We start from the raw sequence: 27,895 nt of genomic DNA, 5'->3' as shown, positions 1-27,895 counted from the left end.
AAGGGATTCGCCACCTGCCCACTTTCTTTTCAACGCTGACTTTGGTGGGGGAGGGGAGGGGCCAGATGCACAGGGCCTTCGGGTGCAGAACCAGCTGGCAGGGTGGGTACATGGCCCTTTTCCACAGGATCCGGGCTAAAGCCTCAGGGCCTGGAGTGTCCTTGGAGTGGCAGGGAGGCCACCTCAGCTTCCTACACAGAACCCCAATCCCCCTGAAAGGCGTTTTTGACACTGAGGCCTGAGTGGAACAGACCCCAGTGATGGAATGTTCCAGGGGAAATGTTCTGCCTTAGTAACCGCTGTTTAAACACAAAGAAGGGGTCGTACAGACTGCTGCCCCTTTGTCAGTGGGTCACACCACCTCCCACGCATTATTTGAGAGACGTAATTATGTTGATCTGGGAAGAGCTAATCCCTTTATTTACCTGAGTGCGTGCAATTACCAGTGACCCCGAGCCGATGTCAGGAGGATGCTCCCTGTAAATAATGTGACGCTTCTCAAGAAACTAACACCTCGGGGGGGGGGGGGGGCCAGGAACAGGTCAGGAGGCAGTCCATCTGGTGGCAGTTTTCCCACAAAAACAGGAGATTCTCCCCAACAGCACAGCTCCTCGCTCCAGCAGCTGAGTTTCGGGCGAACCGAGCCACCTCTGAGCAGCTCCACTCTCTCCCGAGAACACGCCTCTCCCCTAATTAGCTCCCCGGGAGCTTGAAGAAGGAATCATCAGCATCTCCAAAGTCACGAGCCAGAAGTTGGAAAGTCAACGCTCCCAGCACAGCGTTAATCAGCCACACGTCTCCAAGGAGGCAAGTACCTGAAGCTTACATCTTTTTTCTCGGAGACATTTGTCAGAACCGTTGCTGGTGGCTACCGGCTGCGAGGCTTTCTGAGTTTCGGGGGAGAAGGCTGGTTTAGAAACTAGGGAGTTGCATGGACCGTAAATATCAGAAAACAATACATATGCTTTGTTATTTTTTCTAACCGAAATGGAAAAGAAAAGACCAGAAGAGCAAAGTTCAAACCTGTGTCCTGTAAGGGAAGCCGACTAAACCCTCACTTCTAACCAGTAAACCCATCGAGTGGGGTTAATCATCGGTGACGCAGGCTCGTCGAGATAAATGAGTCCGAGTCAGAAGCACACCGAACCATTAAAAGTTAATCACCTTAAAAGTAAAAATAAAAGCATACTCCATTAGCGTGCTGTCTAACCTATTTAAAAATAAGTTAATTATTTTGGTTTCACTGCTTCTGTGACTTAAGTGACTTAGACCCTCGTGGGAAACGCAAACAACCTTGAGCTTGTGCCTACTGCAGCGCTTTCTAGACTGTGGTCCTCGGAATATTTATTTCCCGTTAATAGAAGTTCTCAACCCTCCCCCACCTGCCAGGTTTAAAATAATTACATGATCCAATGACTTTGGGAAGCACTGAATTAAGCAAACTTTAACAGATTTTTAAATTTCTCCTTTCAAAACCTACAAGGTATTTTTTTTTTGAGACAGACTCATAGATAGAGAGCGAGAGACTTTTAACGTGTCGCTGATCCTGACAGTCCCTGGAGGGTGCTCAAGCCAGCCAACTTACTTCATCAGGGACTCCTCCCTTGCAGCCCTCTTTGAACACACACTGATGTTCCAAACACTGATCAATAGGTCACAAAACCTAGGGCGGGAAATCCTGAACTAATGACGTGTGACTTCAAGAAGCAGCAAGTATGACATAAAGATTATTTATTGTATTGCTTTGGTTTTGGGGAAGATCATTAAGCGACATTAAACACCATAAAACAACATATTAAACTGAGGCTGTAACAGGTTCCCCAAACTGAAAGTGATCGGACCCGTAACCGTTTTCCACGCAGCGGAGGAAGCAGCCGAGAGCTGCCAGGGAGGGTCTCCAGGGGCCGGGTGGGGCCGGGAGCCAACAGCAGCGAGCGACCTTGTAAATGCCGCGCGACCTTGTAAATGCCGCGCGCCCTTGAGCGCAAGGTCAGCCAGAGAATCCTGGCTGGTGCGCGGTGGGATCACGCTGAGCTAAATGCGGAGCCCCAAAGGGGAAAACCGCCAAAAGAACATATTAATTTACTTTTCTTGACAGCAAATATCACTACCTAGAATATGATATTTTTATTTCTCCAAGACAATGAGGAAGGAGCTTAAGGAATATGATGTAATAAAAATGTAGACATCGAAGCAGGCAAACGTGGAATAAAAAGTACCAACAGATCACTGTCCTATTTCTTGACTTTAAAGATGTGAAAGAACAAAGCTGGAGGCATCCCTCTGATTTCAAACCCTGTTACAAAGTTATAGTAACTAAAACAGCATCGTATTCGTATAAAAACAGGTACACAGGCCAGTGGACCACGAGAGAGAGCCCAGAAACAACCCGCACACACATGGCAGTTAACTTACAACAAAGGAGCCGAGACTGTAAAATGGGGACGGCGTCTCTCGGCAATAAACGGAGCTGGGAAAACGACAAACATGCAGAAGAATGAAACCGGCGGCTATTTTATACCACACACACAAATTTACTCAGAGTGGGTTAAAAGCTGACTGTAAGGCCTGAGGCCACGGATCTCTCGGAGGAAACGGACAGGGAGCTCCCTGACCTAGGTCTGGGCGGAGGATTTTCTAATCTGGCACCAAAGCAAAGGCAACAAAGGGGAAAATAAACAAATGAGACCACATCAGGCCAAAAACCTGCACAGCAAAGGAAACCAATGGGATGAAAAGGCAGCTACCGACTGGGAGGAGATTTTGACGAGTCACAGAGCTGATAAGGGATTTATATCCAAAGTGCACAAGAACTCACACAACCCAACAGCATAAAGGGAATCATTAAAAAGTCGGCAAGAGATCTAAACAGACATTTTTCTAAAGCAGAAATACAAATGCCAGCAAGTATATGAAACGATGCTCAACATCACTAATCGTCAGATAAATATAAATCAAGGCCACAATGAGACACCACCTCACACCTGTCAGAACGGCTGTTTTCAAAAAGACAAGAAATAACAAGTGCTGGCGACGATGTGGGGACGGGGAAGTCTCGTGCGCTGCTGGCAGGATCGCCAACTGGTGCAGCCACGCGCAAAACAGTCTGGAGATTCAAAAAAAATTCAAAGCACAACTACCATATGATCTAGCCAACCTACCTCTGGGTACTTATCTGAAAGAAACCAAAACACTAATTCAAAAAGACACAGGTCGCCTATGTTCATTGCAGCATTATTTACAATAGTTACGATATGGAAACAACTTAAGTGCCCATCAATAGACAAATAGGTAAAGAAATGATGGTGTTTATATGCAATGGGATACTATTAGTAACAAAAAAGAATAAAATCTTGGTATTGCAACAAGATGAATGGGCCTCGAAGACGTTATGCCAAGTGAATTAAGTCGGAGGAGAAAGACAAGTCCGTACGCTCTCCCTTACGTGTGGGATCCAAGGCGGCAAGCTCAGAGCGGGGGGGGGGAATGGGAGGGTGCTTGCCTGGGGGGGGGGGGAGAAATGGGGGAAGGGGGTCAAAGGTAAAAAATCTTAAAAATGTTTATTAAACCCATCAAAACAAAATTTCCCAGCCATTCCATCACCTCAACAGCGCTCTGTGGTCCACCTCCTCAATTCTAGCCTACACTCCTCTAGGCTTGTCATGATTTTCACCACAGCATCAATGCCACTAAAAACAAGCAAACAAAAAATAAGAAAACTCTGAGGCCTCTATCGGGTAATGCTGGAGCCCCAACGCCGGCAGAGCAGATGGGGCCCTACCAGTCCCAGCAGCTCCCCTGCCACCCAGGCTCCCTCCGGGAAGCAATGAAAGCTCTCCATGCTGCAAAGAAAGAGCTACTCTGTTTCATTCAGCAGACGATACTGTTTCCCCTAAGAACCAAAGTCTATTTTTATCAGAGGCAAACATCAATGCGATGGGTTACATGCAGTCAGCATCCTGGAAAACAAAGCCAAGCAAATACAAGTAAATTCTCGGTGCTGTAGGAGCAGCAGAGTCTCCCACTCAGCCTGATTTCCTCGGGGGCTCCGCACAGTATTTATACTTACCCAGACTTGACAGATTTCTTTTGATAAGTTTTCCCACACTAATTGCTCTGGAAGTGACAGACAGTTCCCGTCCCATTGGCAATTTGTAACAGCAGCGTAAACGCACGCTCGGAATGCAATATTTAATAAACCGCGAGGCTCCTGATGCTCAGTGAAAGACACTGAGACTATTTATAATGTGACACCTGCTCAGGCAGAAGGATCTGGTGTTGGTTTCCTGACTTGCAGGCCCCAGATCTATAGGAAACTCACAAGCACACGCCACTCTCTTAATTGGTTCCTTTTTCAGTATCTTTGGGCCAACAGCAAGGGATGTTTGGTTATTATTTTTAAAAGAAGACATCAATCAAGCGATTTTCAAACTCAGGGACTCAATGAGCAGATTCACCTGCTCACTGTCCCCTGGGGGACGCTCTCCCCTTGTTCCCGGCACCGTCTGACTTCTTTCTGGAGTGAAATTATGCTTCGTTACGTTCTGAGACCTATCCCGGGGGTAGCACAGATGCCTGTGTTCCGAGATGCTTTTCTCAATCCTCAAAGTTTAAATCCAAAAGGAACCTTGGTCTGTTACAGGCGAGGAAACTGGAGTCTGGGGCAATGATGCACCTGGATCAGTCCCACCCTGGGGAGGTGGCAGAGATGGGTGACCGGGTCGTCTCAGGGCTCAGAAACCCTGGTCCCGTCAGGGAGCCGGAAGGGCCTGTCCGGGTTTAATTAGGGCTATAAGAGCCCAGTGTCCTCATCTGCGAACTGAGGGGGTGGAAGGAGATGATCCCTAAGTCTCTTCCGGCCAGAATATATATATTATGCCATCAAGTCCCACTTCCGATTTTGGCCGAGGAGGAAAGTGGGATCCAAAGAGACCCAGTGACTTGCTAATCAGCTCACAGGCAGCTACTGGCAGGGTCAAGAACTAGAACTTTACACACACATATGCACGCACATGCACACACAGACACACACGTGCACACACACAGACATATACACACACCATATGCATACATGCACCACATGCACACACACACCACACGCAGACACATGCACACACACAGTGTAGTTTACAAGACAGGAGGGGAGGGGGCATGTCCTCCATCCAGCTGGGTGGTCTCGGCCAAATCAGCCTCTCTGAGCCTCAGTTTTCTCACACGTAAAGAAGGGCTCCCCCTCCCCTGAGAGGCCTGATGACCAAATAAGAACAAACTTGGGAAAACGATTTGCAACCAAGAGAATGCCAAGCGAGGGTGCGAGATCACTGTGGGGCAGAGACTGCAAACAGGTTTCAGCGTGACCCCCAGTGAGCTCTGCCCCGTTGGTCGGGGCTCCCCGAGGGCGGGCTGGGCCTGAGGACGTCCTGGGACGCAGAGCAACAGGCTCCTAACTGTTCTGGGACAAGCCTGGTGTGGAGACACGTGGCAGGTTCTGGGCGCCGCCTCCGCTGAGTGGGGGAGGCTGGGACCGGGGGGGGGGGGCATCAGCGAAGAGGGAGACTTAAGGCGTCGCTTTCCACGTCTCCAGTCCCACAAAGTGCACAGCTGTGTAACACGGGCGGTGCTTCACCAGACTCGGTGTGTGGTCGTGAGGCTGAAGGAATAACAGGCAGGAGAGCCCAAGAAATTACAGAGCAGCGTCCCGCAGCGAGGGGTTAACGTATCGCGGGACAGAAGTTACACGCGCAGCCCCATCTCACCCGCGGGAGAGGCCCCGTCACGCGGGCGGGAGGGAACGTCAATCGCCTCTCGGCGACGGTGCCAAAACAACACGAACCTAATGCTACGGGAGGGTCAGCGCAAGGGCCTCTCCCACCTTCGACTTCCAGGGCTCTGCCTGTCGCTGTGAACGGGAGAAACGTCTGACAGACGCTCAATACCTGACACGGCCCATCTTCCTCTCGCGCTCCCTTCCTTCCCGCTCCTCCTGGCGCCCCAACATTTCCAGTTGCCACAGCAACTGTAAACATGAATGACTATCCTAACATGCCAAGGGGACTTAAACACATTCTTAAGTTATAAAAAAAAGAGAAATCCCTCGGGGGAAAAATCTATCCACCTCCGGGAAGATGAAAAAATTTATGATTTAAATTTCTTAGTTACTGCGTTTATTAGGGCCAAGAACACAGACCCATTTCTTTCGTTTCACACAGGTAACGTTCCGGGGGACCGAGCAGCTGAGTTTCCCCGGGTGTGAGGGAGAAAAGCGATCCGTGAGGGCGCGGGGGGGGGGGGGGGCCGGTGGCAGCAGCCCGCTGGGTCCCGATTCACAGCTTTGCTCACAGCCATGCGGGGCAGGTGGGGTCCCCCACGTGAATAAAGCCCCCGTGGTTTCGAGAGTGGACGGGGACGCCGAGGTCTGTCCTCACCACGCGCCCCGCCCTACACCGCGTGGAAGGACACGAGGGATCAGCACCAGCGCCGGGAAGTGAACTGTCTTCTGGAGGAAACTGGGAATAAGCGGGGAGCCGGCACCTACGACGATTATTTCCGGCCAGTGAACGGGCTGGGGCCAGGTCAGTGTCCTGGTTGTGTTATAATTCCCATGCTCACTGTGTAACAGGATTCTAATTGATTGCTAAATGCTGAAAGAGTGTCCTTAGAGTGCACATTCACGGCTTCTCATGAAAAACCGTAAGACCAGGCAACACGGAGCCTGCAGTTTTTCAAGGCCGGGATGGCCCGAGGTGAGCCGCGGCTGGCTGGCTGGCTTGGCGGGGGCCGTGAGCCTCTCACCCAACCCCCTGGGTTGGTGGCTGGGTCTGCCTGTGGGAGCCCGGGGTCGGGAGGCAGGCGGGTGGTGCTCCCCGGGCGGCTCTGCAGCTGGTCTCTGATGGGCACGGCGGGGTTCAGGGGAGGCTGAGGGGAATGAAGGCAGGCCCTTCTCATTCAAGGCTCTGAGCACAGGCGTCACTCTCACCTGATAGCCACTGGGCGGCCGGGTGCCAGCAGGTGGTGAGTGTGCACGGCACAGACAAATGACAGTGACCCACGGGAGGCCTGGCCACCCTGCGAGGAAGGTGAGTGGGCACAGCGAGGCCAGGGCGGAGGCCTGCTCAGAGCTCCTTTCTGCCAGCTCCCCAAACAGAGCCATCACCTCCTAAAGTGTCCACCTCTGCCACCGGGGACAAGAAGACCCAGATAATTTCAGCACCCCGGCCCACCCTCCGGGTCCCAGATTGCTGGGTGAACACCATGAGCTGGCCCCGTGTGATGGCGCCTGAGCCCGAGGGCCCCGCTCAGCCCGCGGCGGGAGTCTGCACTCTCCCGCTCCCCACAAGCTTCCCATCCGAGGCCTGCTGAGCACGGGCCGGCTCCGTGCACAGCTGGCTCTGCTTTGTGGATAAATGCACGGAGCCCTGACTGATCTTCAAGGGGACGAGTGCCCAGGTCACAGGCCCGCTATCTGAAGGCACTGCGGAGTTTGTTATCTCTGGAAACATTGGCCTTTTCTCTCCTGAATGCGGTAAAGAGCTAAGAAAAAAAAGTAAGGGTCCAGTACAAAGATTCAGAGCAGAGAATTATGGCCCACGAGCTCAGAGCCTGTGACACAGGACAGGACCAGCAGGAGCAGGAACACGTCCTCTAAGGCAACATCTAAAAATGTGTGCAGGGAACACGGGTCCAGCTGAATCTAGAGAGGCGTCACGTGATAAACCACGCGGACAAATACGCTTGGGAGAGACCGTGTTAAAAAAGTAGGCACGGATCTTCATTACAGGATCTCCAAATAGCAGGGTTGGCAAAGTAAAAACAGACAAGCGTTTGCAGGACGTAACAATGTTGCAACAGGATGTAACAATGTTGCAACACGAAGCAAGTTCAGCCAAGGGGACCGAGACTCGCCTACGCGGGTGGTCTCTGCACGGGTGTCAACAGACCGGCGCCCGGAAAAGCCGGACTCAAAGGCGAATCCGCCCAGACAGACGCGCACGAGGGCAGAGGCGATGGCCCGAGCTCTGAGGCTTAGTGTCACTGTCTCTTTATCTTTGTTGGGCTTTGAAACACCTCTGACTGTTTGACTCCCTCTGGCTTCAGGGACAGCGCAGAAGGAAAAGTTACGGGGGGAGAAGGCTCCCTGCGCAGGGCCCGGGGACAAGAAGTCCTGCTTTGTTACCACGGGGACAGGAGGGACCAGCAGCGGCCTCCACCTGCCCGTAATATGCAAGGCTTTTGCCCTACAGATGGGGACCACGCAGCCCACGCTGGGCCCCGAGGGCCTGGGCTCCGCTCTCGGGTCCTTTCCCCAGCATTCTCACTCTGACCCTGTTCACGGAACAGCGTAGGATCTGGACTTTCTTCTGGAAGATGCAGAAAAGGCAGGAGAAGGGGGAGGGAGCAGGGGAAGGAAGAGAAATGGGGAGGCAGAGCTGAGCTCACAGTCCCCCGGCAGCCGCGGCCTGTCGGGACCCCTCTCCTTCTCCATGGACGGGTTTGTCTCGGGTTAGCTTTGTGGCCTTGTCACCCTGGAGACCCGATAAAGGTCAGTGTCAGCCACAGCCAGGCGACCGTGGGATGACCCAGGGCTGGCGCCCTGCCCCTGGCTGGCAGGACTGCACATGAATCTCGCACATCTGCTGGGGCCCTCGAGTTGGGCTTCGTGGCCACTGTCATCACTGGCTTGTTCCTCTCGGGGGCTTTGGTAGCTGTGCCTACAGAAATGTTATGGGAGGTCTGGACCCCAATTCAAGACACGGACGGACCCTCTAGGAAGGCAGGAGGCTCCACACTCAGCTGTGCGAGCCTCAATTCCCTGATCTTAACATATCACCTGGGAAAATGGAAAACATTAAAAATAAAGGGTCCCTGATCGCTGTTTGGACTATCCCAGGACTCCCGTGAGGAGCAGGGCCTGGCACTGCCCGGCTGGATGCCCTGTACCTGTCCTTAAGTGAGCCAGGTGTCAAGGTGACCTCCTACGGCGATCGTGCCAGCTTGATGGTCTAGCTGAGCCGGAGAACACCCTTGGGTGCACTGTGGCCACCGCCAGCTGCTCTCAGGTTCGCCGGAGTCTTCACTGCTCCCCAGGATCTCACAGTGGCCCTACCTCAACGTCAGCGTGGTCCTGCGAGTCTCAGGTTTGGGGCCGGGTAATTCATTCCTACAGTAACTTGACAGGTGACGTGCCGAGGGAAGCACTGAACCTCTCCGTACGTGGAAGCTCCGGAGAATAAAGTGTCGCCTACCCTCCCGCCTGCTTCCGCTTTCACTGTCTCTGTTCTGTCTTCCTCTGGCCCTGCCGGCCACGGGCCTCCGTTCCCCTTCCCACTGGCCTTCATCCACACCCGAGGTAACTAACAAACAAGCCGACCAAGACCTTAAAGGCAATTTTTGACTAAATTCAGAGAATTACTTTTTAACAGTTAATTGGAGACATGTTCAGCGGTCTGCTAGGACAGTTCCTTTGCAGACATGTAAGGAAATAATACTTTCAAAATAGCTGGGCTCCGTCTCCAGGGAGCCCACGTACAGTTAGAACTATGCCTCTTACATAAAACCTGAGGCTGGCGTCTCAGCGTGGGCGTGGGTTGTTTTCGTTTTTTTAAATCTGGCTACGGGCTGTCACCAAGCTTGAGACAGCAAGCCATCGGCACGACATCCATCACTCAGCACTTTCGGCAACGTCACTGGAGAGCAGCCACCGGCTTCAGTTTGTGTGAAGGCGAGTTACAGGTGCCGGATGTCTTTTCTCTGGCTGTCCCCCGACGACAGGCAGGGCGGCCTATGAAAGGAACGGCTGTCGGTGGTGGGCAGGGAGCCCACGGCTCCCGGCAGGGCGGCCCGTTATTAACGGGGAAAGTCGCAGAGTAGTTAATATACGGATGTCAGGCCTTCCAACTCCCAGAGCGTCCCCCGGGACGTGGTGCTGACAGGTGCTGGAGGCAGACCTGGGGCAGGGGATCATTAGCCGGCTTCCAGGGCCCGCTCCTGAGCAATGAAGAGGTAACAGCTCGCAAGAGCCAGGCATAGATCACGCATCAGGTCAACACCCCCAATTCTTCTCAATTATTATTTTTTTTGCACGACACAGGGTGGGAACGGCAAATATATTCTACCAGCTTGTCAGCAGGAACCCTCACAGCTTCCCTAAGCCTCACACCCGCTGTCTACAAAGCAAACCAACTCTTCGATGGATTGGTGCTGGATTGTTCCCGGCTTCTCCTGGGTCAGGCTTGGGGAGGGGGGCTGCTTGGTCCAAGTGTCCAGAAGAGCAGCCCTCCTATGTTCTTGTGGCTCATTTTTTTGGTTAATCCTCACTTGAGGATATTTTTTCCATTGACTTTTTTAGAGAGAGTGGGAGGGAGACAGAGAGAGAGAAGCATCGCTGTGAGAGGGACACATCGATTGGTCGCGTCCTGTACGTGCCCCAACCAGGGTGGGGAACCAAACCTGCAACTGAGGCACGTGCCCTTCACCGGGAATGGAACCCGAGACCCTTCGGTCCGCGGGCCGGTGCTCTAACCGCCGAGCCCACCGGCCAGGGCTGGTGTGACTCGTCCGAAAGCGACGTCCTGTGCACAGCACAGGTGAGCTTTAGAGCCGTGGTCGCGGGGATTCATTTGGTCTAACCCAGTCTCATCGTTCAAGGAGCCTTTTGTTCTCAGTCTGAACATCTCCCCACAGCCCCATGCCAGCCGCCCGCCCCCGCTTCACCCATGGCCCTCGACAGTCAAGAGGGAGACGTCCCTGCTCAACAGAGGGGTGCCTTGAATGTGGCCCGAAAGCTGACAGCACAGCAGCTTCTGCTTCCCACCCTCAGGCCCGAACCTCTGGAGCGACTCAGGCTTGCTCCTGACCGCTCCCGAGCTGCTGGGGTCTCAGGGACACCCCGAGATAACGTATGTGAGCCGCGTTTCCGGTTGAAGGTGGCTGCCGGGCCCACGTCCCAGTGCGGCTGCCAGACCAGTAGGTCCCGTGGGGAGAGAGACGGTGCTCGCTCCTCTGGCTGCTGTGTCTACAACAACTCCAGCATCTGGGAGGCCCTGTCCAACTTTATACTTTCACGTTTAAAACGCACATAGCCCGGCCGGTGTGGCTCATTGATCGATTGTCAGCCTAGGAACCAAGAGGTCACCAGTTCGATTCCCGGTCAGGGCACAGGCCTGGGCTGGGGGCTCGATCCCCAGTCGGGGGCGTGCAGGAGGCAGCCGATCAATGACCCTCAGCATCGATGTTTCTCTCTAACCGTCTCCCTTCCCCTCTCTCTAAAATCAATAAAGTCATAAAAAAAGCAATCTAGCCTCTCTGACCTTGAAATGCTGGTTTACGTACCCACTGGGAGCCAGTCACAATCTCCTCCATCACCACCTCGGCCGAGTCGGCCGGATCTGCACGCTGATAAGGGACGTGGACTCCCGGACAGTGGGCACCGCCCACGGGCAGCAAGAGCCACAGAGGAGAAGCCCGGGGAGCCCGCGGTACGCGTGGCCACTGGCTGCGCAGGTGCGTCCTGCCTGATGCCTTTCACAGGAAGCGGGAGCCTCACGTGGAAGAGACACGTGACACTCAGCGGCTTCTTACTTGTCAAAATCTTGTTTATCTTTTCAAAAGGCCAACCTGAACTTGCAGGAAATGGCAAGAACTGGGCCGTGGCACCCGCCCCTGGGGCAGCCTGGCCTTCCCAGGCGTCTCCTAGGCTCGCACTGGTTTGCGGGGATGAGAGACGGGACAGGTCCCAACATCCGTCCCCGAGTGATTCTGTGGCGCCTGTGGACGTGGCGTCCGTCATCCGTCGCCGTGACCCTTCCAGCCGCGCCCGCCGTATGGACGCGTGACTTCCTCCCGCGTCTGTGCCAACACAAGCCCTTCCCAGGGGTTGGCTCTGAATGCGTTAACCGGCAACCAGCTGTTGTGAGGGAAACGGGGTGTTGGGGCAGGGGCGGGGCAGCTTCCTTGGCCCGAGACCGAGTGGCCGCCCACTGCTGTCGGCAGCTGGCACCTGCGGCGAGTGCGAACGTTCTTCCATCGGCCTCGGATTAAGGATCGGCCCTGGTTTTGGTCCCTAACGCAGGCCGCGCCGGCCCCTTCGTAAAACTGTTACTGCCGCACCTGGAGTCCGGTCTACTCTGTACGTCTCCGGCGTCAGAATCACTAGTAACGCGGTTAACTCGGGTAAGCGAGACTGGTTAAAGCTCCCGCCCATGCTGTTTGTCGTGGTGGACACGCAGCCACGGGTTAAATTAGGTCCTTGGGCCCAGTGTTCCGAGGTTACAGCCTCAGGAGCTAGAGCCCACCTTACCCCCGACACCACAATCTACTCCGTTGCTCCTGAAAATGAATTTGCCCAAATGCATCGCTCCCTCTGGTCTGATGTGGCCTCCTAGAGTTATTTTCTTCCTAAGCGTCTGAAGATTTTAACTGAGTTAAAGAAACATCAGAAAAGCGTCTGCCTTCGTATTGGTGCCGCCCCCACCCCCAGCATCAAGGTCCCTGACAAGGGTGAAGACTCCACCTTCGAGCTCCAATTTCTGAGCTCCCCTCGGAGGCCGCTCCCCGGTCCCAGGGCCCGGGCGGTGCCACACCGCTCACTCTCCTGCGCAACTCAGCGGGAGATCCTGACGCCCGGCCTGGCGGAGCACCGGCCCGATGCCGAAAACGCCTCCGAAGGGCCGCTCGTTACTTCTCGAGCTGGAGATGCAGTTCACACGGTGCGTTTCCAGTGGGCCTGTGAACAGGAGTGGCCCCACGTACCCTGCGGCCACCGTCACTGGGTTATTTATGAGATGCTCAGCTGGGTCCCTGCTGGTGACAGGCCGGTGCTGGTCTGGGCTGCGTTCTGGCCATACGGGTGCAGCCCTGGTAGTGCTCTACCGGACCCGCGGTGTGTTTTCACATCTCAGCCCAGCTGGCACCTGTGGTCCAACAGTGTCCCCGGCGGGACGGCTCCGCAGGGTCAGCTCGGCACGAGGCCGGCTTTGTGGGATGATCACAGTCTGTAGCTCGCTGGGCTCTGTCGATCAAGCCGGGGCTTTCCAAACGCCTCCTCCTTTTGATGCTAATGTGTTCGGCCCTTCCTCTGGCTGATCGATGGGCCTCCAGTTCCGAGGATCAAACCTGGAGATAATCTCTTCGATTTTTTTCCTGATGTTTAAAAAGAAAATACATTCCCAACTCGGATTTAAATCCATCCACAAATACTCTTATAGAGTGCGCGTCATTGAGTCAAGTAGGGAGTAACTGTCAGGAGAGAAGCTGGGCAATTAGGGCCATCGTTAATTAACCAAACTCCCCGGTTTCTGCCAAGTAAAGAAGTGGGAGCAGTTGTACCAAAGCAAGAACGGAAAAGAAGACATAGAAAAAGAATTTCTTGAAATTTCTTTCTTTTTTTTTTTTAAAGAAATGATCTTCTTTGGGCTACTTGAACACAAAGAAATTTAATTAACTGGTATTTATCAAGTAATTTATCAAGTAGCTGAGTCTGTTTCTAAGCTGTGGCCTGGGACTTGCCATAAATACAAACCCGGCTTAAACGTCTCTCTTACTGAACTAAATGGAGACTTCAGGCAGCAAGCGCACAGCTCCCCCTCCTGGGGGCCCTCCTTAGAAATCAGACGAGCGACTTCCCACCCAGGTTAACTTCAGAGATCGGGGCTCAGGTCTGGAGGGTCTGGGGTAATTCTCTAACCAGGGAAAGCTTGCTACTGATACAAACTCATTTCCCCCATCCGTGTGGAGTCGCTGGCCCCAGGCACTCGAAGTGTAGCTACGAAACATGCACGTTGTTTTAAAAAGAGCCGGCAGGGAGATGCAAGGGCAGGACGTGGGGTCAGTAGGTTCAGGAAACACACTTAACCGCTGTGGGGATAACAGACATCAGAAAGGCCCCGCAAGTCCCCCTGTCCCGGCCCACGGGAGGAGCAGGCCGTGCTGGCCGCCCAAGGCCTTGCGCTTCGCCGTCGCATCCTTAGTCAGTTCTTTCTTCGAGCTAAACGACCTCGTGGCCGAGGGAACAGGAGCCTGTCGTAAGTGTGGGGAGGAGAAATATCCCCAGGGTCCCCCTGCCAGCAGGAAACACCCCACCGTGCTGCTTGGGTGGGACAGTTTACAATAAGTGGTCCCTGATCACTGTGGACAAAACCGCCATCGTCCACACGGGTTCGCTGCTCTGAGCTGACTACCCAGCCAGCCTCCTCTGACCGGCAACGTGGGGACAGAGGAAAGGGGGAGGCTCGCTGCGTTTCAGAGAAGAGCCCAGGTTTGTACCTTTCCAAGGACCATGTAGAATCAAGGAGCAGCACACGAGGCTGTCTTAGGTTTAATGCCAGGAGAAAGGACACCTGGTGTGTGGACAGGGGGCACTTGGTCCGCACGGGGGACACTTTGGGGCAGGGAGTGGGAATTAGGTGGGATGTGGGGAGCCAGGCAGAGCTGGCAGGCTGACCAGCACGCAGATGTCTTGAGACTGTCCTGGACACAGAGACTCACTGTGGCGTGAGGTGAGTCCTGGCCCAGGGGCCTGCCAGCATCCTCTGGGCTAAGGAAGCTCTGAGTGACCTGACCCAGAGGGGACAGCTCGATGCTGGGAGCTCCGAGGGTGTGGGGAGGCAGAAACAGGGGGGCTCGCGGCCGTTACCTAACTGGCCCAGGACCACGTGCTGAGTTAGCGGGGGCGCGAGGACCTACATACGGGCGGTGCCCTGGTTTCACGCTTCCTTTCCCTCTGCCCTGCAGCTAATACCAAAGGGTCTGCCTGAAATAGCCCCACGGCAGGAAGCAGGGCTGAGTCTCTGAAGGTGGTAACGTTCGGGGATGTGTCCAGATCAAACCAAATTCCTGGGACTCTGGGGCTGACCGTGGAGAGACGGGTTTTGCTGGGACAAGACCTACTTGGTTTTGTAATTCAGAAGCACGAGGCTGCCACCCTGGCTGCATATCAGAATCACGGGGTGCTTTAAAAACCGTAAATGACGCCAGCGCACCCCTCTGAAGAAACTCACATGTACTCAATCTGGGATGTTTGCTCCTGGATCCGAAAAAAGGAGCATGCTCTAGGCGAGGGGCTCCTGGCCCTGCCTCTGAGGAGCGTGGCCTTTCATTTCCTTATCTATGGGGCACAGGCCCTATTTCTTACGGATTTACCTCGAGGATTGAGAGGGAACTCGATGCAAACAAAGCAGCACACACACCACACGGGCTCCGCAGACACTGCGACGGGGCCCCCGCGTCTGACGCCCGCGAGTGGATCAAACCCTAATGGCGACGGTTCTGCGTAAAAGCAGCTGATGGTAGTGACAGCGAGTTTCCGTAAGACCCGTAACAATGACGTATCTCAGAATCAGAATCACGGGCTTTCTTCCTGCTCTTTGCTTTTTTTTTTGGTCAGTCCTCACCTGAGGATATTTTTTCCACTGCTTTTCAGAGACAGTAGAAGGGGAAAGAGAGAGAAACATCGATGTGAGAGACACGTCGATTGGCTGCTTCCCACAAGTGCCCCGACTGGGGCCAGGGATCGAACCTGCAACCCAGGTACATGCCCTTGACCGGGAATCGAACCCCAGACCCTTTGGTATGCAGGGTGATGCCCTAACCACTGAGCCACACCGGCCAGGGCTCCCCCAACTTTAACGTGCATGGGAATCACCTGGTGATCTTGTTAAAATCCGAGGTCTGATTCCACAGGCCCTGGGTGGGGCCTGAGGTCCCGTCTTTTAACAAACCTCCTGGCGGGTGGAGGCTGGCCCTGGACCACATGCTGAGTAGTGAGGCTCCTGGTGGCCTAAAAGTTAGGTGGCAACCAAAGCCCCTCCTGAGAGCAGTGCAGGAGGGTGTCACCTGTGATGCTCAGGGAGGGCCTCAAGGGCCTCAGCTCTGTCCAGGTTCCCCAGAGCTGGGTTCAAGGGCCTGGATTCCCGTGCCCAGTGACCTTGGAGAGACCTTGGATGGGAATCAAGGTGAAAACCCTGGGCCAGGGAACCCTGTCTCTCACATGAAGCAGCATCAGGGTCCAGGAGAGCCCAGCGGCGATTCCGTTTCTGGGGGTCTGTGATTTAACAGTGAGACCTGTGCAGCGACATCGCCTCTGAGCCAGAGGGGGCAAGGGCTCCGTGCGGAGACCGAGGTCCTGGAAGGGCGACCGACGGAAGTGCTTTTCCAAACAGGCCCGCTGCTGCCCACTCCTGGGTGACCCTCAGCGGGCCCGGCTCTGCCGAGAAACGACACGGGACACGCAGCGTTCCGACCACAGGCTCCCGCCACTCCCCGGTCTCCCAGGGATGGGAGAAGGCGACCCATTCTGCAGACCGTCCCACCGGGCGGGCGCCCGCCCAGGCCGAGACCACCGCACAGCTTCTAACGGAGCCCGTGGTGAGGATATTTATTTCCCTTCTCTCTCGGGCCAGACTGTGGGCAACGTCAGCGCAGCGCAGATGCACCGGCGTCCCCGCGCCGGCGGCGGCCCACGGAGCCGCGCACTCGGCGGGGGGCCCCAGCTTTAATGTGCTTCTCTGTGGGAAGGGGAGGGTCAGGCGCTCGTCGGGCAGCTTTCCCCGAGGAATCATTACTCCAGCGAGCAGGGGGTCCTTTTCCTTAATGCACCTATGAGATTAGGTTTTAGAGTCACCACCGTGTTTTGTAAGCTGGATGCTGGGACGGCAGCCTGCGGAGAAATCTGCAAAGCCCTCCACTCTTATTCTGATCAGCTTTCACAGCAGGGAGGGAAGTGTTAGCCTGTGTGAGCTGCTCCTCAGCCTGGATGCCCACCCAGCCGACTGGTTTCCCCATGCAAGGGGCAGGGCCTCGCTGATGCCAACGTGCTCAATAACCATGTGTGGTTTCTACTGCACCGCGATTAGGTAAAGAGGGAGCAGAAAGGGACCTGAGAGCTTCGCCTCAGCCTGTTGCCTTTACCGCTCAGCGGAGAGTGGCACAGAAAATCTGAAGGTACGTGCCCGACGTCAAATAACGATTTAAAACCGAGCCCAGGCAGCACCCAGGTCCTGGGCCCCGAATTTAATGTGCCTGACACTAACATCAAGGGCAAATGAATGCACCCATTTCTCAGAACACAGACTCCTGACGTCTGGTCTGGATTCTCTGAGGCCTTCCAAAGCCAGACCCCTGAGGACTCCGTGGCCTTGACCCAGACCTGCAGGGGAGCCTGCCTCTCCCACCTGCTATTTTTTGAAATGTGTTCTTATTGATTTTAGAGAGAGGAAGGGAAAGGGAGAGAAATACTGATGAGACAAACATTGACCGGCTGCCTCCTGCACGCCCCCTCCTGGGGATCGAGCTGCAACCCAGCATGTGCCCTGACCGGGAATCGAACCAGCAACCGTTTGGCCCCCGGGATGACGATCACCCGGCTGAGCCACACCAGCCAGGGCCTCCCACCTGCTTTTACATTCATCCTGCTTGAAGCGGGAACCCTTACTTATTTTGCTGGTTTTTACGTCCTGCTGGAAATGAGAGCTAGGCCAGTAGATGAGAAAGGAAAAGTGAAAAGTTTTGAATACAGGATGAAAATAAAAGGGTGTTTTCAAAAGCTACTTTTAAAATAGTTTCTTTTTAAATCATGCGTTGCGCCAAATAGAAAGTTAAGGCCATAACAAGTAGCAGGTTATCAAACTGAACTTTAGCCAGAAGGTCCAAGGAGAGAGTTTATCCATCTGTCATCACAGACTTTAATAAAACCCTGATAAATGCCCTGCCTGTGAGCCATGCACAGCTGCCAGCCCTGCACACCTATGAGACCTGCACACCTGAGAGCCCTGCACACCTATGAGCTCTGCACACCTGCCAGCCCTGCACACCTGCCAGCCCTGCACACCTATGAGCTCTGCATGCCTGTCAGCCCTGCACACTCGAGGTATGTCTGTGGTGTCAGATCTGCCTCTCAGATGCATGGGGCCTTGGAGCAGGAGCCAGTAGCTATCTACGCAGCATCTCGCCACAGTCCCCCTTAGTAACAAATGATAATATGTTTCAGGGCCACCGTGTATTTTATAAAATACTTTATTTTTTGGTGTCCTTTGCCCCTGGGGGTGATCAATGCCACGCAGGGAACCGTCCTTGGCAAAGCAAAGCTTCCCAATACAGACACACTGAAGTGTGGGGACTGAGCTCCTGTCCCGGCCTCTTCCCATTTCCTCCCATCCGATCCCACACTCGGCACCTCGGCCACGCCATGTGACCTCATGCTCGGGAGCAGAGAGGATCGGAGAGAAGGCTTGGGTCTGAAAGAACCAAGGAGTCAGCTCAGACCACGAACCTCCAGAAACATGAGTGAGAACGCACGCTCGGTTACTGAAGCCACAGGAGCCAGGTTGTCAGTCACCGGGGGAAATGCATTCCCGATGACCTGGGTAGGCAGCCTGAGTCTTTACGAAATGACTCTGGATTCCACGGTCACAGGACTTGGGTTCTGGGTCTGACCCCTCCCAGGCCAGCAAGGAGATGAAGCGAAGCAAGGCCACCTGCTAACCCATCCAGCCAGGAAAGTCCTGGGCGTCCCACCCAACTTGTACCAAAAATAGAATCTAGTTCTGAGGCAGGGGACAGCCATGGGCAGGCCTTTTGCACGGTCTGACGTTTTCCTGTTCTACTATGGGAGGGAGGCATCAAGAATGACGCTTCCTTGGCACAGAGGCCCTCTGGGGATGTCTACAGATGACACTGTCCCTGCAGCTGGGGCCCAGAGGGGGACCATGAGCAAGAACTGAGCGCATGTAGTGGGTGCACTGGTGGGTGCATGTAGTGGGGTCTACTCACCTCCGGAGTGGGCGGGCGGTCCGCACAGCAGCACCATGCCCTGGCCTTGGCGCACTGACACTGTGCTTCTTGCTCTTGTTTGGAAGTTCTCGAGATCTGGTGGGAGAGAGAAGAGAGACAGGGTTTCACACTCAGAGTCTCAGATGCTATGGGAGAGTCCCATGTGTTCAAGAGGGAGGACCATGTATTCTAGAGGGAGGGCCATGTGCTCTAGAGGGAGGAAGATGTGTTCTAGCAGGAAGCCACATGTTCTAGAAGGGGCGAACCACGTGTTCTGGAGGAAGGACCACGTGTTCTGGAGGGAGGACCATGTGTTCTGGAGGGAGGACCATGTACTCTAGAGGGAGGATCACGTGTTCTAGAGGGAGGACCATGTGTTCTAGAGGGAGGACTATATGTTTAGAGGGAGGACCACGTGTTCTAGAGGGAGGATCACGTGTTCTAGAGGGAGGACCACGTGTTCTAGAGGGAGGATCACGTGTTCTAGAGGGAGGCCTTCTGCTAAAACCCAGCCTCAGGGAGGACTGAGTGATTGAGAGGAGGTGACCCGGGCATTGCAGCTACAAAGTGGAGTGTGTTCACTCACAGACTGGGTTTTAGGGAGAGTTTAGGATATTAAAAAATCTACACACACACATGCCTGATTACCAGCTTCTTCTGGATTTAAGCACATTTTAAGCTCATACATTATTGTTTTCAGAAAAAGTATTTATAAAAATCTCATTAAACATCATCTGGTCGCCGGCTCAGAATACAAACGCTGTGAGAAGCAGCTTCTCCCCCGTAGGGACTCCAGAGCCTGGTGGGCAGGACCGGCAGGTACCACCTAATCCCAGCAGCGGGAAGACCTCCAGAGCCCAGGTGTGAAGGGGGCACCGGAGGACATGCCCACACGCAGCACAAAACAAGACGAGGCTGAGGTCTGAGTTACATTTCTCATGTAAGAAACTACTTTTATTCAGTGGACACCAGGTGGGGCTGGGACATGATTTTTTCCCCTTCTCTTTAAGGAAACAGTTTCAGAGCCTTCAAAGGAGATCAACCCAGAGATTTTAAAAACTTTATTACGGCATTAACAGCGTAAGCCATGACCCTCCGAGTAACACCGAATGAGTCTGAATTGTCACTTGTGTGTGCAGGTTCGTAGAGTAAGCTATCTGCTTTCCCACAGACATCCCTCCGATCTCCGGAGCTGCATGAAAAACGAGGAGCTGACAGATAACAGAGACCAAGTCTTATCTCCACAAAATCCACCATGGCTCTGACGGGAAAAAAGCATTAAAAATGGGGAAGAAAATGAGAAATATGTGTCACGATTTTTAACTGTCCTGTTGAGCTCACAAAGTGCATTACTGACTCTTCCTTTTTAGTTTTAAATCCACGCCGGGCTACCAGGCTTGGGCAGTGAGAATACAGTACATTAACCTGGTAGCTGAGGAAATACTTAGACACATTTCTCAGTTAATTGAAACAGATTCCAGGTGGCAGACCTACCTACGTGGGGAACAGGAGGACTGCATTTAGACAGATCCGTCCGAAAATCATCTCTGCCACGGTCCAGGCGTGCCGCTGACCTTGGGCAAGCCTTCATTTTCTTGTAAGTGAGAAAAACTGTGCTTCGTTTTACAGTAAGGATGGGGAAGATTCCCTGAGATAATATCTGAGAAGCACCCGCCTTTCAGCCTACAAGGCTGGTTGCTGGGCCTCGAACTGTCCCGCCCACTGAGGGAGGTGCCAACTCACACGCCACTCATTCTATTGAAAAGGGTTCCAATGAGAAATGCACCCAGGGAGGGCTGCAGATGCTAATCCTAGGGCACCGTGTCCAGGCACATGATTAGGGGAAGACTGTGTGTCCAAAACTGGTCCTTTCAGCTCTAACCATCCACTCAGACGCTGGCTGCTGGCTGCAGAATCAGTTTTCCAGTCAAAGAGCTGAGTGGGTGGTGGGTGTTTTTGGAGGCTGGTACATGCAAGGCCAGGCCTTTCTTTCCCAGTTATTCCCTTTATTATCTTTGAGACTCATTTTATCTCCAAAGCCTCGGTCTAGGGAATGCTCAGTAGAAGCAGGCATGAAGGGACAGAACACAGTGTGGACACGGCTGTCCTATGACACCATCTTCCCGCAAAACGGACTGAGGTCCCACCGGGGGCCAGGTCCTTTCCCTACAGATCTAAGCTAATCCTCAATCCGCAGCTGACGTAACTGCAGCTCAGAGAGGTCCCCCTCACGCCTGGACGTGCGTGGCCCGAGCACGAACCACACCCGTCTCTCCTCAAAGCCGCCCTCTCGGGCCCAGGACCTGTGGCCTCCCCGCCGACGCGGTGAAGCCGGGGAATCGGCATTCGGGCTCAGGCAGGTCACTCAACACACTAAAGGGAGAAGAAATGTTTCTCAGAGTGAATTTTGGGCTCTTCAGTGCATATGTAAGAAAATGCCCAGTTCCACGCAGTGTGAAGAGCGGCACACTGGCCCAGGCCTACTCCTTCGTCTTCCTCGTGGGCGACACGCAGCCTGGGGGTTTCCCACGTGGGCAGCAGAGGACGGAGCTGGACACAGAGACAGCAGTCAGGAGCCTCTGTCAGGAAGCCGGCCGAGCAGCGACCCCTGGGCGACCCCTTCCTCGGCGCAGTGGTGGCCAACACCACGGCTGGGGAAATAACCGATGCGAACGGAGGGTGGGAATTAATAGCCAGGCGCCGACGTGTCTCCCAACAGCTTTTCTTCAGCTCTCTATGTGGCTCGTTGACATGTGATGTGTAGACTTTAAAAAAAAGAAACGGTTGCCCTGGCTGGGTGGGTCCGTGGTTAGAGCGTCGCCCACCCACCGAAGGGTCTCGGGTTTGATTCCCGGTCAAGGGCGCGCACCTGGGTTGCAGGTTCCAGCCCTGGTCAGGGCGAGCGCAGGGGCCAACCGACCCATGTCTCTCTCCACACACGTTTTTACCTCTCCCCTCCCTCCCTCCCATCTACTCTCTCTGAAAAAATCAACGGAAGAAATATTCTTGGGCGAAGATTAACAAAACAAAAAAATTAAAAAAAGAAATGTCTCTCTTTTCTGGTGTTGACTTCACCCACCAGCATTTTAATACATTTCCCCCAGAAACCTCGCGCCCAGGAAGGTACAGTTTCATGGCAAATATGCTTCCGTATCATATTTTTCTGTGAAAACCACGGTCCGTTATTTTCCCCTGGAATGTAATGTCAGCGTTTTAATTTAAATGAGATTAGAAAATAGGCTCTAATCCTGGGAGTGTGTGGCTCACAGACAGCACAGAGGAAACGCTCGGCAGTTAAATTCCTGGGAGAGAGATGTGCACAGAGGTCTTAAAGCTGCAATATGTGATGATAATAAAAACCTCTCCATGTACGAAAACATCTGAATGCAGACTGCAGAGAAAATCGGAGAGCGATGGGGAAAATCACATATTTCCTGTCTGGAACGTTATTAAATGTTTGGAGCTGCCGAAGCCGTAGCTTACAAGCCACACCTGGGTGTTCTCTACAGAAAACGAGAGCAGGAGGGTCCAAGATATATACTTTTTAATATGTGTTTTTATTGACTTCAGAGAGAGGAAGGGCGAGGGAGAGAGACAGAAGCATCAATGATGAGAGAGTCAGTGATCAGCTGCCTCCTGCGAGCCCCCGACTGGGGTTCGAGCCATAACCTCGGCACATGCCCTGACCAGGAATCGAACCGCGAACTTCTGGATCCTGGGTAGATGCTCAACTGCTGAGCCACGCGGGCCGGGCCGAGAGAATTTTTGAGACGTGGTAACAGTGAATAAAAGAGTCAAGTACTCAGGCCGTCACTTTGGGACCTGCAGCACACAGAAGAGCTGCTGCCGTCGGAAGGGTGGGGCCACCGGAGGAGAAGATGGGGAGCTAGTGTTAAAACGGCCCGGGAAGGGGGAAGCGGGTAACGGTGCACCCACAGCGCAAGTGATCTCCTGCAGTGAAAACACCAACAGCTCACGTCCCCCTGACCTGGGGAGACCCGGCTCTGCTCACTCCCCCAGGGTGGCCTCGGAGCAGGAAATCGCCGGCGCTGGTTCCCTTTGCACCTGCTTCCTCCAAACCTTGACAGAAGCAATCGATAAGGAAATCAGTATCAGCTCGGAGAAATGATCCAGCGACACATCTGTCGGAATATTATTTTGCTAATGATGATGGCACCATATACAAGAAGAAAGGGGTTTTTGGAGCATAGCTTTACACCCGATCATCACGGGGCTCCTTCCAGTTACGTCTTGACTCTGCCATTTGCTCCCCGAGTGTGCTCCCGCGGGTGCAGTCGGCACAGCCACGTGGAGTCCAGACTCACACAGAAAATAAGTCTAGTCTGGCCGGTGTGGCTCAACGGTTGAGCATCAAACCATGAACCAGGAGGTCACTGGTTCGATTCGCGGTCAGGGCACAGGCCCGGGTTTCGGGCTCGATCCCCAGCAGCAGGCGCGCAGGAGGCAGCCGATCGATGGCTCTCATCACTGATGTTTCTCTCTCCCTCTCCCTCCCTCTCTCTGAAATCAATGAAAAAACAAAAGTGGCTGGTTTTAAAAAAAAACGGTACAAAGTCAGGACAGAAACTTTGGGGGTAGCAACAGGAGAGGAAGAAGCTAAAAATAAATGCCGTTACCTGTCACCCTCAAGTAATCTCTCCTCCGGACACTTCACAGAGCACGAGGTCTTATGTAAGGAGCCGAACAACTAGCATTTCTTCCCCTAAGTCTTGAGGAAGCCGCTGAAACACGACGTGAAGTGCGTGGAGATCCTCATTTTTATTCAACACCGAGGAGCGGCCGGAATTAGATTTCATTGAATTAATGTAGCCACGGGAAAACCTGGGGTATATTTAGTTTGTGTATTAAGTACGGATTTTATTTTTAGATTCCAGTTTTTCATTTCTACGTGTGTTTGCTTTTTTTCAGAGAAATAAGGGTGCATTAAAAGCTATACTGTGGACTTAAGGGGGATATTGAGAAGTGAATTTAATCCCTGGTGTTTTTAGAGGAGGGGACGCCTGGAGACTCTGCTTGACTGGCTTCTGGAAACCTGGAGTTTGCAGCAGCCATTCCGACGAGCCCGTCGACTTCCCACGGTCCGTTTCTAGAAAACCCTCGGACAATCCCCTCAGCGACGCCTCCCGGGATTCCGTCAGGAGAGCGGCAACGCGCGGAGGGCGAGGCCTGCGTTCGGCTTGTTCCAGGGAAGGGGACCCTGTTTCAGTCCCTATTTTTTGTGTGTGCCCAAAACCATGTACACAACCTAATTGAGATGCACTTGGATTTATTTTAAAAGAAAACAGGCTCCAACTTAACTTGCTTCCGAGCGGACACGGCTCTAACCAGCGACTCTGGGAGAGCAGAGCAGCCCGGCCTCCCTCCCGCGGGCCCGAGATTCACGACAGGATAAGAAAAGCAATTTTCAAGTGTCTGAGAGGGAGGCCGCTACATTTTCTGCAGTGGTGAGCACACAAGCTAAGTGCAATAAAGAGATTACTTTACCCACATCAAATGGTACACACGTCTGGTTAGTTTCTGCATTGATCACACCTGCTTTTTTTCTTTTAGATACAAAGCAAATTTGAATCCAAAGATAGCCTGTGTGGCTCCAAACCGGGACGGCTGGCTCCCAGGGAATGAGACGCCTCTCACCTGTTTAACAGAAAATACTGTGGAGCGTCCCCTCCCGAGGGAGCGCCACCTGAGCTGTGGGGGGAGGAGACTGATGTGAGAGAGAAACATCGATCAGGTGCCTCCCACACATGCCTGACCAGTCCGGGGGACTGAACCTGCAGCCAGGCAGGTGCCTCGACTGGGAATTGAGCCGCAGACCCTTCGGTCGGCGGGTGGATGCTCTGACCATTGAGCATACGGGTCAGGGCGATAATTTTAATCTTAGTCTTTTTTAAAAAAAAATGTGTTACTGATTCCAGAGAGAGGAAGAGAGAGGGCGGGAGAGAGAAACATCCATGCTGAGGGAGAGCCATCGAAGGGTGACCTCCGTGACCTCCGGGTTCATGGGTTGATGCGAAACCTCTGAGCCACGCCGGTCGGCAGGGCTGGACTCATTTTAAAGCGACCGCTACAGACCCCCCATCTCGGGGGAGAGAAGATTCTGAGCCAAACCAACGCCTTAATACCAGAAGGGGCTGCTAACCAAGCGGATGGGCGCCAACAGGGGGCTCTCAGCTGCGGCTTGTGTGGCCGGCTCGCCCAGAAGGCCTTCCAGGCGTCTGAGTCACGCTATCGACATCCGCGTGCATCTGATAATCCCACTGACTTCCTAGCGTTTTTACGTTGGAAGCTCACGGCCGGAATTAGCACCTATTCAGCTGCATATAGAAGATGCAGGTATTAATTAGGTTTAGATACAAACAGCTTCTTCTAAACTAAGGCTGATATTCATGTTCGAAGAAGTTGGTGTGATTTCTTATTCCCCTTAACCGTCAAGGTCAGGCTGTGCATTCACACTGGAGCCCGTGGGGGCCCTGAAAAGCTCGGATACAAAGGCAGTCACTGGAATGAATTACTATGCCCTGAACTTAGGCTCCATATTTTATTTCTGGCCCCTGGGCCGACACCATGGTCACTGTCCAGGAAAGCCGCCCTGGCCGGTCTCCCGTGGCGTTTGCTCCACGATTCAGCGCACTTTGCGGAAATGGAGCTCCCGGTGTTAGACGCGGACCACCGCAGGCGAAGGCGGCCTTCTCCCGAGGCCAGGGCGCTCTGAGCCTCGTGGGGCCTGCCTTCTCTTTCCTGAAGGTGAGGATGACTCTTGAAAAAGAGCTGAGTTTGATCACTGCCAAACTGTTCATGATTTTGGGCAGGAAGGGGTGGGGGGAGGGGTGGGGGTCACTGGGGCTTCAGCTCATGGCCAGGACCTTCGCCTCCAGGGCCTCAGTGGTGGTCCATGTGCGATCAGGGGACTGGCCCAGTGTTCCCAGGGACCCCACTTTGCTAAGGACACGCGTAGACCAGGTCAGGACACTCGGCAGAGGCAGGAAATGGATGCCAGGTCGCACCCTGGCCCTGAGATCACGGCCGCCTTTGAAAGCATTTCATAAACACCAGTGGCTTTTCCTCTCCATGGGGCAGCAGGATATAAACCTCCCTGTTCTTGCCTTCATTTTGCGGGAAAGAGCAGACAGGTGAGAGCAGGAGGAGCTTATCCTGGGGGCCGCAGGGAATGAGCATGAGAAGCTTTTCCAGGTGGGGAGTTGTTGGCCTTGGTCCCCGAGCTGAACCCCGAGCCCTGGTGCCCCATCTGCCCAGTGAGTGGTGTGCCCTAGAGTCTGGGAGAAACAGCCGGAGTTGTCCGGGACTGAAGCTAATTCTTTGTTAGTGAGGAAGGCAGGGCCCCTTTGAACTGCCTGTTCCCCCTATAAAAAGTTAAAAAACAACAACCCGATACAAGAAGCAGTCAGGAGTCAGTTATGTGGGTGTGTTTTGAACCCTTTATTGCCACTAGGAGAGCATTCGGTAAAACACTGCCCTGCGGGAGGCACACGGAGGGGTTTAGCGCAGCACCCGGGTACCTCGCTCACCCACCTGCAGATGCTGGGATGGAGCTGAGGCCTGACTCGCAGGATGGCACTGCCCCTTGTGTTGACGTGTACATGTTTTTTCATGTGTAAAGTGCTTTATGTTCAACTTGTTAATGATGATAAACTTAGAGGAAGCTGAGTATTTTCCCTACACTTTCCAAAGGAGTGAAGGGTATGGAAGAATAAAGAATATAAATGATATTTACTGAATTCAGCAAGTTTGAATGCACCAGAATTAAGATGAAAAGCATCCTTATTCTTTGTTAGGTTTCTGGCAGATACGCTGTTTCGACTGATCTTGAGGCAGGATAGTAAGAAGTCAGGAGCGTTCCCTGCCCAGGGGACGAGGGAAACTGAGACAGACAGTTAAACAAGGCGAGCAATTCACGGCCTGCTAATAAGTCTCAAGATCTGACCGAGGGCACTGAGGAGGAGCAGAGGGTTTACACCTCTCCTCCGGACCAGAGAGTGTGTATTTTAAATCACCCTGGTCCCGGAGACAGGTAACGGAGATGCAGTTGATGCCATTAGTGACAACCACACCCCAGAATGGGTAAAATCAGGGGATTAATATGAAAACACTAATTACAGCTAGGCAAACCCAAGATAAAGGCAGAGCAGAAGCTGACCACAGAATGACCCCGAACTCCCCCATACATTCGCATTGAGGCATCAGCGTGTCGAAGGACACACGTGGAGAGCTGTTGAATATTCTGTTCAGACCCTCCCGAGACCTCCCCTTTAGAAAACAAGTAAGAACCCTCGAGAAAGAGGACCCAGTGCACCCTCTCTCTGGAGTGCCCCCCCCCCACTCCCCGGGCGTGTACTCTTGCTTTCTTTTTCCTAAGGTGTAAGGGTCCCCATGAGACTTGCATCCGGGGGAGCGGCGGGCAGCTGCAGCTCATCCTGGGCTAGCCCCCTGAACCTGTCTCTGATTCTCCTTTTGCCTCCATGACTTGTTTCCCGAGTCCACGCAGCCCAGTGTGGCTCACTCCTGCTGTGATCCTGCCTCTCCTGTCTTTGTTTCCCTTCCTTTGTCTCCCTGTCCCCAGCTTCAATAAACGTCCTCTCAGAATCACCTGGACTCGTATCTTGAATTCTTTTCAGCACGACGTCAAGAACCCACACATTCCAGATAGTGCCGGGGCAGACCGGCCTCGGTCCGGGTCCCTTTCCAGTGACAATCTCCTGGCACATTGGCTTCTTTCCTTTTCATTTAAGCTAAATGCTCCGTGCATTTCTCTATATTTCTCCCTTTCCCACTCATTGCAGATGTTGGCAGGACCGTATCTAATTTGCCCCCCGCTTTGCTGAGTACCTGGTACAGCGTCATGTGCTCAGTTGGTACTTAAATGTAGATCAAACTATTTGACATAACCTGGGCTGGGAACTGTGAGAGATAATTAAAACCAGCGCAGAATTCACAGTGACTAGAATGTACGATGCGGGGGCCCTGAAGAAGCCCGTGGGCTCCTGTGTGCTGAGCAGCACCGCAGTGCTCCCTGCCAGGAAATGAACTTGTGTTATTACGGATCTGACGGGCGCTTTCTCACCGCCGCGAGCCCGGGATCTGAGCAGCCCGAGTG

The 27,895-nt window shown here is 53.6% G+C and overlaps 1 protein-coding gene across 1 annotated transcript in view; it reads right to left on the bottom strand.

Moving 5' to 3' along the window:
• CNTN4 (contactin 4) overlaps positions 1 to 27,895 on the bottom strand; it is a 371,545-nt gene that overhangs the window by 83,506 nt on the left and 260,144 nt on the right. Inside the window, exon 6 of the mRNA XM_087824678.1 lies at positions 18,763 to 18,858. Coding sequence (XP_087680804.1) covers positions 18,763 to 18,858 — 96 coding nt within the window. The remainder of the gene's footprint in view (positions 1 to 18,762; positions 18,859 to 27,895) is intronic.

This window comes from Miniopterus natalensis, chromosome 15, assembly GCF_054644295.1.
Source record: "Miniopterus natalensis isolate mMinNat1 chromosome 15, mMinNat1.hap1, whole genome shotgun sequence".
Taxonomy (NCBI): Eukaryota; Metazoa; Chordata; class Mammalia; order Chiroptera; family Miniopteridae; genus Miniopterus; species Miniopterus natalensis.
Note: the sequence above shows the minus strand (reverse complement) of the source record. Positions and strands in the feature narration are given on the sequence as shown.